The sequence below is a fragment of the Bufo bufo genome, chromosome 9 (genome assembly GCF_905171765.1).
Source record: "Bufo bufo chromosome 9, aBufBuf1.1, whole genome shotgun sequence".
Lineage (NCBI taxonomy): Eukaryota > Metazoa > Chordata > Amphibia > Anura > Bufonidae > Bufo > Bufo bufo.
This window is the reverse complement of record NC_053397.1, coordinates 189,490,559-189,504,410: the sequence shown is the minus strand read 5'-3', so window position 1 is coordinate 189,504,410 and position 13,852 is coordinate 189,490,559. Positions and strand designations below refer to the sequence as shown.

The 13,852-nt window shown below is 42.5% G+C and overlaps 1 protein-coding gene across 1 annotated transcript in view; it reads right to left on the bottom strand.

The window, feature by feature from the left end:
- LAMC2 (laminin subunit gamma 2) overlaps window positions 1-13,852 on the bottom strand; it is a 50,628-nt gene that overhangs the window by 27,002 nt on the left and 9,774 nt on the right. The window contains exons 4-14 of the mRNA XM_040407301.1: window positions 12,679-12,780; window positions 12,041-12,174; window positions 8,073-8,201; window positions 7,176-7,365; window positions 6,954-7,066; window positions 4,793-5,011; window positions 4,528-4,710; window positions 3,839-4,084; window positions 1,152-1,288; window positions 891-1,038; window positions 592-797 (exon numbers count right to left, since the gene is read on the bottom strand). Coding sequence (XP_040263235.1) covers window positions 592-797; window positions 891-1,038; window positions 1,152-1,288; window positions 3,839-4,084; window positions 4,528-4,710; window positions 4,793-5,011; window positions 6,954-7,066; window positions 7,176-7,365; window positions 8,073-8,201; window positions 12,041-12,174; window positions 12,679-12,780 — 1,807 coding nt within the window. The remainder of the gene's footprint in view (window positions 1-591; window positions 798-890; window positions 1,039-1,151; window positions 1,289-3,838; window positions 4,085-4,527; window positions 4,711-4,792; window positions 5,012-6,953; window positions 7,067-7,175; window positions 7,366-8,072; window positions 8,202-12,040; window positions 12,175-12,678; window positions 12,781-13,852) is intronic.

Sequence of the window (13,852 nt, the reverse complement as noted above, 5' to 3'; positions counted from 1 at the left end):
TTGGGTGGTAAGTTGCATGACCGAGCAATAAACGGTGAAAGTAGTGTAGGTAAGAAGTGTAAAAAGTGGCCTGGTCTTTCAGGGTGTTTAAGCACTGGGGGCTGAGGTGGTTAAAAAGGGTTAACTGTTTTTCTGGTTGTGTGACTGGTACGTTTACTGTGTGCCAGTCATCTAATAAACCTTATCTCTAAATTACTAAGAGGTCATAAACACTTATTTAAGCCCCATTCTTATCAGTAAGATAAGAACTGAGCTATAATGGGTGTTTATAATGTCAGAGAGCAGAGATAAGGAGTCCGTCAGCTCCTGGTCTGACGGAAAAGACAGAAAATCCAAAAGGTGCTACTATAGCATCTCAGCTCTGTACAGAAAAAAGGACGCCATATTTTTAATACAAAAATATTTTTAGCTCAAAATGAGTAAAATGCAATAATAAAAAAAAAATGCCCCCAAAGGTGTACATAGCAAGTAGCAATGTGCCACCGGATAATATGACGGACTGATGGAAGCCATATGTAAGGTATAAATGCTGTATAAATGTACAGAATTTCTGTATATAATTGACCAAAAGGAAAAATTTGCTACAGTTACCAGTTGATTTAATTCAGCTTGGCCGCTGTTGAGTTGCTGCATTGCAATTGTGATCTTCCCCTTTAAGTCCTGTAACTGGCTCTGGTACTGGCTGGACTGAGACTGTGCACCCTGTAGCTTCATCTGCACTCGCTCAAGGTCATTCTGGGTCTCTGCCTGTATCCCCTGCAGCCCAGACATCTGTCTTTGCAGGGAGAGCTCGGCACCTGTTGATAATTCAATATATATTTTATACAGACAGTTGGATTATTAAATGCAGTCACCATGTCTACAAGCTTACATAACAGTGCAGATCTCACCATGAGTGGATTCGGAATCCCTTAGCATGACTGTAGATGCCTCCTCAGCTCTTCTCATTTGTTCCTCTAAGTAACGTGTATCTGTCGCCTGGCTTTGGCCATTGGCACCACCTATGAGGCCCTGGAGCTGTCTTCTGTACAAAGTCATCTAGAAAATACAATGGAATATATGGTTATTCTAATAAAAGCTAATGAATGGTTTGTACACGAGATAGCCGGACTGCACACTGATGAGAGCTGTGCTTTTACCCAGAGACGTACCTTGTTGCTGACTTGAGAATAACAGCTAGGGCATTGCGGCTGATCACAGTTGTCGCCATAAAAATCCGGCTTGCACGCGCAGGTGCTTCCCTTCTGACAGCTTGGCTGTTGGGAACCGATTGGATGACAGGAACAAGCTGCATAAAAAGATGAAAACTTAACATATTCAGCTGAAAACATAAAGGGTTAAAAAAAAATGTTTTTATTGTTCCTCCAACCACTAGGGGGAGCATAGAAAATTTCTGTTTTGTAGTTTCCCTTGCTCCCGCTAGTGGCAGTGGTAGCCAGAATGTTATGAATAAAAGGGTTTTCTGGTACTTAGATAGTGATAACCTATCCTCAGGATAGGTCATCAGATGGGTGAGGGTCCGACACACTGCACCATCACCGATCAGCTGTTTCAGACAGCCCCCCCCCGTGCTGGAAACTAAACACTTAGGGCTCGTGCTCATGTGCCAGCCGTTCCGTGCATCGGGGACTGCAATTTGAGGTCCCCAATGCACGGGCAACATCCGTGCAGTTTCCGCAGATGGATGCAGACCCATTCAACTTGAATGGGTCCGTGATACGTTCACACCGCAAAAAAATAGAACATGTTCCATTTTTTTGCGGGGTGGAGGTACGGAGAGAAATCTGTGGGGTGCTTCCGTGGTGTTCTGTGCCTCCGTTCCACACCGCACCTTCCGGATCGAATTTGAATTCACTTGTATAGGTCTGCATCTGTAATGCGGTGCAAAAACGCCCAGAGCCCATATATTGCTGACCCGTTGTTCGAGGGCCGCAATACGGGCCCGGCCGACACACGTTCGTGTACATGAGCCCTAAATGGAAGACTCCATTCACAGTAGCTCAGATCTACTAATGTGTCTGCACCAAAAAGCTGTCTAAAAAAAAGTGGCACAAATTGGCGGATCTAGGGTTTTTGCACGAGTGAGTGGCTTAGAAGAAGGTGGGCGTGGTTTCACATAAAGTTGGCGGGTCTAAGATGTGCCATTTTGCGCCAATATTTCAGTGCAATTCTGGCATAAAAATCTGTCTTGAAGTAAGCCAACCAATAGTTGTTACAGATTTAGCCTCCAGCCTGAGCCCCTGTGATCAATCTGGGGCAGGTCTAGGCAGCCGGTCTTAGCTTGCACCATCTTTAGGATTGGTAAATCTGGGCAAGGGGATTTTCCAGCACCGGCGTCCTGCAGCTCGTTCACTTGCAGTACCCTGGCACGGCCAATACAAAGTGGATGGAACCTTGGGAGTCATTTATCAAGCTGAAATACGCCTAAATTAGGCGTATTTCAGGCGCAGATTGCGGCACAATGGTTATTGGTTAGTTGCGCCACAATCTCCAACTTTTCCCCGCTCTTGCCAGGTCTAAATATATTATATATCTATATCTATATAGACCTTTTTCTACGCCTCTTTCAGGTGTAGAAAAAGGTCTATATGTAAGACAGCTAGGAAGCTGTCTCACACTTAGAAGTTGTGGAGGATCCGCCAAAGTTATGATGAGGCCACCGCCTCGGCGATCCACTGCCAGCTATAGGGCTTTATTAAGACCGGCGTCTAAAACACCAGTCTTAATAAATGCTTGTGCTTCTGGCTGTATAGTTCTTGGGGCTGATCAAAAATCTGGTTGCAGGGTGTCGGACCACCACCCATCTGATGTCGATGACCTATACTAAGGCCATTAATATGTAAATACGTGAAATATGTATGACAAATTCTCGAGAAGCATAATGTGAAGATCTTGGTCTGCAATGCATCTATAACATGACTTCCCAACTATCATGTGTCATTTACAGTACTGTTCTCAACAGATAGGTAGGTTTTTTATTTCCCCTAACTGTAGTGTCTTTCATTTGTCTTCTTCCATGATCATTACTATGTGCAGTGCTGAGAATTTCCCATAACAATTACATACACATGTGTGAATGGCATCAGCAGCTGTTTTTGAAAGATTTACTTCCATAACTTATGAACTTTAGGTTTAGGTTGCCTTTGAGCAGCCAACTTCTATATAGCTTCCTGAAAGCAACATGATTTTCATAACCAAAAAGGTCACACAAACCATATATCAATATAGTAAACCAGAGACCATGGAAGAAAACTCAGAAAATCACAGAAAGAACATGCCAACTCAGTGCAGATGTTGCCTTAGTCGGATTTAAAGGGGCTTTCTGAGATTTTTTTCACTGGTGACCTATCCTCTGGATAGGTCATCAGTATTTGATTGGTAAGGGTCTTGTGTGTCGGACCCCCACCAATCAAATACTACTGTTTAAACAGGCATAGGCGCTCGCAGTAGCGCCGTGGCCTTCTCTCTGCTTACCAAGCACAGCGCTGTGCATTGTATACCTATCACAGCTCAGCCCCATTCACTTCAATGGGGCTGAGCTGCTCCTAGACCATGTGTGAAAGTGACATCCCGTGGCCTAGGCAAAGCTGCGAGAAGGCTGCAAGCACCAATGCCTACTTAAACAGCTGATCAGCAGGGGTCCTGGGTGTCGGACCTCCACTGATCAGATACTGATGACCTTTCTAGAGGATAGGTCATCAGCTAAAAAAATCTCAGAAAGACCCTTTAAGCCCAGGACCCCAGTGTTGCAGGCAACAGAGCAAAACCATTGATGAGCAATGCCGCCCTTTCATGGTGATGCAGCTCCCTGACACAATGAAATGTTAATGAACATTACCTTTACATTTGCCTTCAGGGTTTGGATCCAAAGGGTCCCCAAAGTACCCTTCTCTGCAGCGGTCACAGTGTAATCCAGCTGTGTTATGAATACATTTCAAGCACTCTCCGGTCACTCTGTCACAGTTTCCCGCTGCATTTGGGTCAATATTGTTGTTGCATGCACAAGGCCTACACTGACGTCGAGGTCCACGTTCTCCCTCAGGATCTCCAAAATATCCATCTGCACACATTTCACAGCGAGGACCTGGTTTGGGAGTTGTTACAAGACCCGTAATGAGATATTTGAAGTTAACTGCACAAAGTACGTCAACCTGCAGCTTTGACTAAATATGTCACCCGAAACTTTTACTTTAAGGCTGTGTACACCTTTGGGGGCAAATTTTTATAATATTTCATTCTACCTATTTTGAGCTAAATTTTTTTTTTAAAATTGATCTTTATTTAAATGTATGCTAAACAATTAATAGGAGGAATAAAATGTAGTAATAGAAAGAAGAGATGAATAAACTAAAGTGGTCTCTGAGATAGAAGCAGATCTACCTGCCATCTCCACCCTACATTGGACAAATGGACAGTGGGTTCCAGACCTTCCTTCAACATTTCTGCTGTTTGCCAGGCCTGCTGAGTATCAGACTATTTACCTATGTGACATAAAATCCCATACCCCATAAAATATCTAGTACTTACCACTTAGGCCTACAGGGCAGTGATCACACGTGGGTTCCTGAGTCTCAGGAGACAATAAGCATCCTATGCCAGGTCTACAAGGACATGGCAAGCATCTCTGGGGGTCCCGGGGGTCATTATACTGTCCATGTGGGCAGTCAGCACAGTCAATATTTTGATTTTCATCACCAGAATAACAGTCACCTATTGGATAATCAAAATACAAAAAATAAATCTGCAAAAGTGGATGTAAATGAACTCACGGCCATACAGGAATGATAATTACCAGTTTCTGGGTCACATCGGCCTCCTCCTTGGCATCTACAGGGTACACATGGGCTGAATGCCCCAAGTGCTGGAGATTCTCTGTAGTATCCTTGGGCGCACTGCTCACAGGAGTCACCTATATAGCCAACAGGGCAATCACATTTCTCCACCCAAGGAGCCGAATCCCCAGGGCCAAGATGGGCAGAGACAAGAGTAATACTTTGCAGGTATCCTGTGCCTGATGGAGATAACAAATACAGATATTTATCCTTACAGTGGCTTCTCTATGTCAATCTAACATCAAAGATATTCTAAATAGTACAATTGAATTTTTTTTAAAAATGGGGTATTATGGTTTTAACTATTGCATTTATTTATTTAGAGAATAGGATGTTGAAAAATTTTCAAACCTCTCCCTAATTAAAAAAGAAAATGGTATGGCCCATTTATAACACGCATCCATAGGAGAGCTGGATAGGACTAAACATGGAGTCAGTCATGTGAGTTGTCATGTGACCCTGACACGTATCATGTGATCAGTTAACTGCCCAGGTATCTAACAGGTGAATGGTACTGTATTGAGGAGCAGAACATGTACAGTATATACAGTTTTACTACCTGCAAAGGGACCTCAGCATGTCAGTCAGTGTCTGAGCAGAAACAAATTTGTGTTTGCTTTTTTAACACTAAACTTTATTAACAACATGACAACATCACATAAAGACAGGCAGCCATTTTACAACATCACCTAGAGAATGTCACATAACTGATGCCATGTTTCAGTTAGGCCATGCATACATGACACAAGACTGATACATGGGATATACCATTCTACTGCATATAGGGCTCAAGTGCCTGGTATAAGAATGGTATGTATGCAGAATTTTAAATACATGTATATTAGAAAGTTGTATGATCCCACTATGTAAACAAATGAATAAAAATAAAATCTGGAATACCCCTTTAATATTTTAGCCTGTTAAAAGACTTTGCTTTTTTCTTCATGGATAAATATGTCAATACAGTTAATAAGGGAGTAATTAAAAGTGTTAAATGGTATTCGATATGCCCAGACTAAAGTCAAGATAACAAAACAGGAAGGCAATTTGTATGAAAATGACCAAAGTACCGTATGGGTGTCTAGTTGTTAGAATATCCTAACATTGCTTCTGAAATGCTAATGCATGCTACCATACAATCTGGGCAGCAATGGTATGAAAATACTGAGAAATTATATTCTCACTTGGTGTTCATGCACCCCATCTATTTTGGCTTTTTAAACTGAAAAAAGCTGCAGTAATTACTTGCACCACTAGAGGGCACAATAGGCAGTGAATGAGTTCATGGTATGATCTTGAGAAAAGAAGAGAAAATATATTTTAAAGGAAATGTTTCATCAGAAAATGATTTATTGTTTAAGGCCACATTCACACAATCGTGGGACGGCTGCAAACTGTGGACCCGCAAAACATGAGCATTGGCTGTGTGCACTCCGCATCGTGGTGCAAATCCATTGACTTCAATGGGTCCACGATCCGCAAGATGCGTCAAAAGACAGGACATCTCCTATCTTTTGAGGCATGGAGGCAAGACCCAGAAGCACATGTAAACACACGGAAGCCCTTCCGTGAGCTTCCTGGTCCATGCCTCTGCGCTGCAAAAGATAGGACATGTTCTATCTTTCGCCACATCTTGTGGATTGCGGATCCATAGAAGTCAATGGGTTTGCACCGCGATGCGAAGTGCACACGGCTGGTGCGAATGCGGCCTAAATCAGGTTGTTGTTTTTTGTTTTTGTAGAATTTTTGGTGATTTTTGCTTTAATTTTCCTTGTCACTATATATATTTAAAAAAAATATCAAAAAATGTGCAGTTTTTGCATTGGCCACTAAGCCTTATAATAGGTATCACTTCTCAGTCTATACAGGGAACTTTTCAGTAGCAATCATATTGTCATCATAGGCAGCATTACCATGACAGGTAATACAGGATCCACCATTCACAATGTGTGATATCACAGCTACTATCTACTCTGCACAGGATTTTTTTTTTTATATATAGTGAACATGGAAAAAAATATATAAAAAATAATGTTTTATAGAAAAATTGGTTTAAATAATAGGTTTTTTTTGGTGACAAATTCCTTTTAAGTGGCAAATTCTGTCTTTTACTGAACTTACTGTATTCTCCATAAGTAGCACGAATCTTTAGGGACGTCACATTGCTTAACAGACGACGAAAATCATAATGACTGATTTTGGGAGTCCATGGACTGAAAGAGAGTTCATCCAATCTGCAGGGAGGACACAGTGTTGTAAATGCTTTTTATATTGGGAAATACAAGAAAACTTCATCCCCAGTATGAATGAATAATTGCGCCTTTGCCAGTGATGCCACCTTACCTGAAGGTGTATGTTTGAGGTATCCTGCAGGGCAGGGACGTTTTGGATGTAGTAAGTGGCGCTGTTACTCTCAAGCCTCCTCCTTCTAGGATTAAGTCTTCAGCACCAGCTCTGTGACGCCCTCGATCCACACGGAAACTGATGGAGAACATCTGTCCATAACTCCGAGACTGATCTCCTAAGAACGCGCCTGCAATATGACGTAGATGAAAAATAAATTTCAGTTTTTTTTTTTTTGCAAATCTGTGTGCCCAATTCACAAATCTCAGCCCGGGGTCCTATCTTGTCCGTATTTGCGGAATGCACGAGAAAGCTACTTTTTTGGCAGACTGAAATACGGACACGGCTGTGTGCACAAGGCCACAATAAAAGGAAAATCATTTTTTCTTTCTTTAGGCCTCGTCCACACTTTCACGGACGTGTGCTGTCCGCATTTTCCACGGACAGCACACATACCCATTGCTTAAAATGTGTCTGTTCACATTTCAGTACTTTTTTTACTAACTGTTGGTCAGTAAAAAAAAATATCACGGAGACATGCACTACTTTGATCCGTGATGCGGACCAAGCACTCCCATTGAAGTCTATGGGTCTGTGAAAATCACGGACACAACACAGATGCCATCCGTGGTGCGTCTGTTTGTTACTGAAGACACATAGAAAATGCTCTTGAAATTAATGTTTAACTGAGCAACGTCCATGAATTTCGGATGACACATGGAGGGAAAAAAACGGACATACATCATGGATCTTTCATGGACATCTTCACGGATGATACATGGATGTGACACTGACACAGGCCTTAGTCCTTTAAACCCAGAGCTGTACACAATATACACGCTCTATCAATATTGCATTCTGCTAAAAAACACGGTCATGTACCATAGTTCACTTTACCTGGGGCACTGAAGTAGAGTGGTTCAAGCTGTCGTGAGGCGAGGTACACCTCTTTATGATGGCGAGACATGCGGACAGGGACTGAAGCAGGGGAGCCATCTTTTAGAACTGCTGTCCAGCCCTCTACACCTATAAGAAATTGGACAGAGACAATATGAGACAGAAGACACGCCATTTTTCAGAGTGCAATTCTCTGTGAAATTCTGCTCAGCGCTCAATCCGGTTTGTAGCGCTGCAGCGGAAAAAGGGCTGTTGTCCCAACATACAGTGTGAAGAAAATCGCAGCAGCCGCTGAATAGTCTAAATCAGGGATCAGCAAGCTCTGGCACTCCAGCTGTTCAGAAACTACAACTCCCAGAAGGCTTCATTCCCTTCTCTGAGAGTTAGAACAGCCAAATATTTTTGCATGCTGGGAGTTGTAGTCTGGTCAAAAAAAATATATATAGGAAATAGGAAACAGCATCTCAATATAAAGCCAGAGCGTGATGCGGTGCTCGCCCAGCAGGGGCCGAGTCCAAAGCAGTCCCCAAAGTGAATCAAAAATAGGAGAAAAGGCAGCACTCTCCGTTGCAGGTGAAAAAAATGTGCAAATTTATTCCACAATCAGAAATCCGGGTGATGCAACGTTTTGGCTAGTTATTAGTCTTTTTCGAGCATACAGTACTTGAAAACGGCTAATATAACTAGCCGAAACATTGCATCATGCAGATTGCTGATTACGGAATAAATAAAATAAAAGAAAAATTCACCTGCAACGTCGAGTGCTCCCTTTTCTCCTATTTTTGAATAGATCTCAATCAACTTATGCTTTTATTTCATGAAGTAATACGCAAGATTAAAATAAAAAAAGCTGGGACGGGCTGAAACGCGTTCCTGAAACTTGGCATAAATTATAACTGAAATCTCTGCCAGCTCATGGCAAGGGTAGATTTCAGTTTTGCACAAGACCGCACAAGATGCCATGAACATATAAAGAGGCTTCACTTAGTACAATTGGTGCTTCTTGCTCCAGCTGACTCTTTGCTAAGCCTTTATTCCCATGTCAGTGATTTCCATCAGTTATTGTGAGCCAAAACCAGGTGCGGGTCAAAAACACAGAACAGGGGCAAATCTTTCCATTACACCTTATCTCTGAGTAGGCTACACTCCTGGATTTGGCTCACAATAACTTATTGAAATCACTGATCAAACACTGACGTGTGAATAAAAGCCCCTTTACACAGACCAATGGTTGCGTCAATTATCGGGAAGGAATGCTTGTTCCTGATAACTGCCCTATGTAAAGGTTTTATCGATCACCTAAGGAATGAATAGACGCTCGTTCATGGGATAAAAGCACCATTGATACGGTCACCTAAAATCAACGATTCTGGGCAACAGATCATCCCATGTAAACAGCAATCAGCTGCTCAGAAGCAACGCTTCTCAATAGGGGTGAATGATCACAGTAGAGATGGCTAATTCCCACACAGTGGGGTTGATTGCTGCATGTTCCTGCAGCATTCTCCTCCTCTGATGACATGGCAATTATTTGGAATGAACAGTTCTTTCCAATAATTGCCTGCAAAGTGAGTCCATGCAAGGGTACTTTCACCCTTGCGACAGAGTGATCCGGCAAGCAGTTCCGTTGCCGGAATCTGCATGCAAACAGACAGCATTTATAGACGGATCTGGATGCGAATCCGTCTCACAAATGCATTGCAAGAACTAATCCGTCTGTCATGCGGACAAACTGATCCGTTTCTATTTTTTTTTCACATTTGTAAAGGTCTGCGCATGCGCAGACCGGAAGGACGGATCCGGCATTGCGGTATTTTTAATGTATTTCAATGTATGACGGATCCGGCATTCCGGCAAGTGTTTTGGACAGAGATAAAACCGCAGCATGCTGCAGTATTATCTCCGTCCTGAAAAGTCAAAAAGACTGAACTGAAGACATCCTGATGCCAGAATCCGCCCTTTTCTTACGGTGGAAACAGCAAAGACTCTTGTTGCCTTGATTCATTCTCATCTTGACTACTGCAACGCATTACTAATCGGTCTCCCTCTCACTAAACTCTCCCCCCTTCAGTCGGTCCTAAATGCTGCAGCCAGGCTCATCTATCCATCCAACCGCTACACTGATGCTACTAGTCTGTGCCAGTCACTTCACTGGTTGCCCATCCACCACAGAATACAGTTCAAACTTCTCACCCTCACCCACAAAGTTCTCCACCGTGCTGCACCTCCATACATCTCCTCCCTCATCTCCATCTGCCACCCTACACGTGCTCTCCACTGTGCTGCACCTCCATACATCTCCTCCCTCATCTCCCTCTGCCACCCTACTCGTGCTCTCCACCGTGCTGCACCTCCATACATCTCCTCCCTCATCTCCATCTGCCACCCTACTCGTGCTCTCCACTGTGCTGCACCTCCATACATCTCCTCCCTCATCTCCCTCTGCCACCCTACTCGTGCTCTCCACCGTGCTGCACCTCCATACATCTCCTCCCTCATCTCCATCTGCCACCCTACTCGTGCTCTCCACTGTGCTGCACCTCCATACATCTCCTCCCTCATCTCCCTCTGCCACCCTACTCGTGCTCTCCGTTCTGTTAGCGACCTAGGATTAATAACCTCCATAATACGTACTTCTCACTCCTGTCTTCAAGACTTTTCTCGAGCTGCACCTACTCTCTGGAATACTCTGCCCCTGAATACTAGGTACCACAACTTCTACACCTTCAAACGTGCCTTAAAAGTGCATCTTTTCAGTCAGGCTTATCAAGCTACCTAAAATGACTTTTCCCAGACTAAACCTTTCCCCAACTAACTCCTCTGGCCTTAACTCGACCCTCTAGTAGTCCCAAACCCGAAGCAGATCGGCCGGCACCACTCCTGTCAGTTTAATAATGGCTCAAATCCTACTTATCACAATCAACTACCTTATGTGTCACCCCCAATTCCTCATAGATTGTAAGCTCTTGTGAGCAGGGCCCTGACTCCTAGTGTTTCAGTTGCATATTAGCCAGTTACTTTTGTTTTGTACATGAACCCTATGAATTTGTAAAGCGCTGCGGAATATGGTGGCGCTATATAAATACGTTTTATTATTATTATATTTTTCAGCGCTTCTTTAGAAAATGAAAGGATCAATCTGATTGGTTGCTATGGGCAACTAGGCCAGTTTTGCTAAATCTCCCCCATTGTCCTTTGGCAGAATTTGCACTAGAGGCTCCTAACAGCTAGATGTAAACCTAGCCTAAAAGCACCACTGCCATTGTTGCCCATACCAACCAATCACGGAGCAGCTTTTATTGCTAATGCTATAGGCAACAGACAGTTTCCTTTTACACAGACTCATAAACATCCCCAGTTTTTTTACATCCTGAGGCTCCAAAACCTTTTCTGATATTGCTCTGAGCATGGCTTCTTACAGGAGCTCTGACAGACTCATTGGGGATATTTATCAAAACTAGTGCAATGGAAAACTGGCTTAGTTGCTCATAGCAACCAATCAGATTCCGCCTTTCATTTTTCAGAGCTCCTTTGGAAAATGAAACATGAAATCTGATTGGTTGCTATGGGGAAGCTTTGTGAAGAGCACAGTATTAGGACAGGTTGTCAGCCTTTAAGGGTAAATGATGGTGGTTTTCATTCACTGACAGCAAGCGGGAAAACTTTGATAAGTGTTGCATTACACAAGAAACAAGCCTTATTTACATAACATACAAATCCTATAATGTATTTGGACGAAATACATCTTTTAACCCTTTGCGCATGGATTATTTCTGTGTGGCTTTTACTTTCTATTATAAATTGAGACAGGACAATAGGAAATTAGCAGTTAAAATGTGCGTCTTATAGCGACTCAATGTACGGAAGCCATAGAAAAGTTCACACAGAGACAAGACTGTCCAGGAGGAAGCTCCCATTGAGAGGCAGTGCACATAGGAGGAAGCATGGAAGACATTGGTGTAACTTACCTTTCTCGAAAGAAGTTGTGATGTCACTCCTGCTGTAGTCACTGCTGCTGCATGTCGCCGAATGTCCATAGCAAAAACACTGCAAGCATCCCTCCGATCGCCCGGCCTGCAGGTTATAGTATCCAGGCTTACACCTGCAACAAGCACCATGACACTGAAGCTGAGGGGCTCATTTTCTGCTCTTGCACTTTGTGGATCCAGAAAAAGAGCATCTAGACTAGGGTGAATTCTCACACAATGGTGGCAGAAATTTCTGCAACTGGTCCATTCATCGAAATGGGGCTTGCAAAATTCCATGTAGCAAAACAACCCCAATGACTGGAACTGATTTTCAATCACAGAATTTTCTACAACATATCTGCTCCATGTGAATACTGTATATCCTTGCATTCCACTTGTAAAAACAATTGTTATGACTCTGTATTGTGCGATTACTTTATTATTCCTGCTAGAAGTTATGAATTAATTGCTAGCAGTTTGCAATGAAGGTCCAGATGGATGTTACCAGATTGGGGGGGGGTGTCCCTGCACAGTCTGTCGCAGCACTGATTAGATAGTGTCAGATTGTGCTGCAATAAAACATCCATTGCCATTTATGCAGAATATTGCTCATATCACCTTATCCCAGAATACATTACCTGTCACAACTTTCTCCAATGACTTGGGTTTTGCAAACACAATTTCCTCCACTGTCGCATCCCTGGCTGCTGCCTGCCGGGTCACACTGACAACCTTGTCTCCTGACAATTCGAGAAAACAAAGAGACAACGTGCAGTATTATAGTGATGCTCATGTAGCAGAGTTACTAGGATTTACCAGCCCTATAATCTGCGCCATAAATTTGGTTCAGCCCTTCTTAGTTATACAGTCCTGATCAAAAGTTTAAGACCACTTTAAAAATTGCAAAAAATCATATTTAGCAAGGCTGGATCTTAACAAGGTTCCAAGTAGAGCTTCAACATGCAACAAGAAGAAATGGGAGTGAGACAAAACATTTTTTGAGCATTCAATTTAACCACCTCAGCTCCCCTAGCTTAAACCCCCTTAATGATCAGACCACTTTTTACAATTCTGCACTACACTACTTTCACGGTTTATTGCTCGGTCATACAACTTACCACCCAAATGAATTTTACCTCCTTTTCTTCTCACTAATAGAGCTTTCATTTGGTGGTATATCATTGCTGCTGACATTTTAACTTTTTTTGTTATTAATCGAAATTGACCGAAATTTTTGCAAAAAAATGACATTTTTCACTTTCAGTTGTAAAATTTTTCAAATAAAACTACATTTCTATATAAATTTTTCTCTAAATTTATTGTTCTACATGTCTTTAATAAAAAAATGCAATAAGTGTAGATTTATTGGTTTGCGCAAAAGTTATAGCGTTTACAAACTATGGTACAAAAATGTGAATTTCCGCATTTTAAAGCAGCTCTGATTTTCTGAGCACCTGTCATGTTTCCTAAGGTTCTACAATGCCCAGACAGTAAAAACACCCCACAAATGACCCCATTTCGGAAAGTAGACACCCTAAGGTATTCGCTGATGGGCATAGTGAGTTCATAGAAGTTTTTATTTTTTGTCACAAGTTAGCGGAAAATGATGATTTTTATTTATTTTTTTCTTACAAAGTCTCATATTCCACTAACTTGTGACAAAAAATAAAAACTTCCATGAACTCACTATGCCCATCCCGAAATACCTTGGGGTGTCTTCTTTCCAAAATGGGGTCACTTGTGGGGTATTTATACTGCCCTGGCATTTTAGGGGACCTAAAGCGTGAGAAGAAGTTTGGAATCCAAATGCCT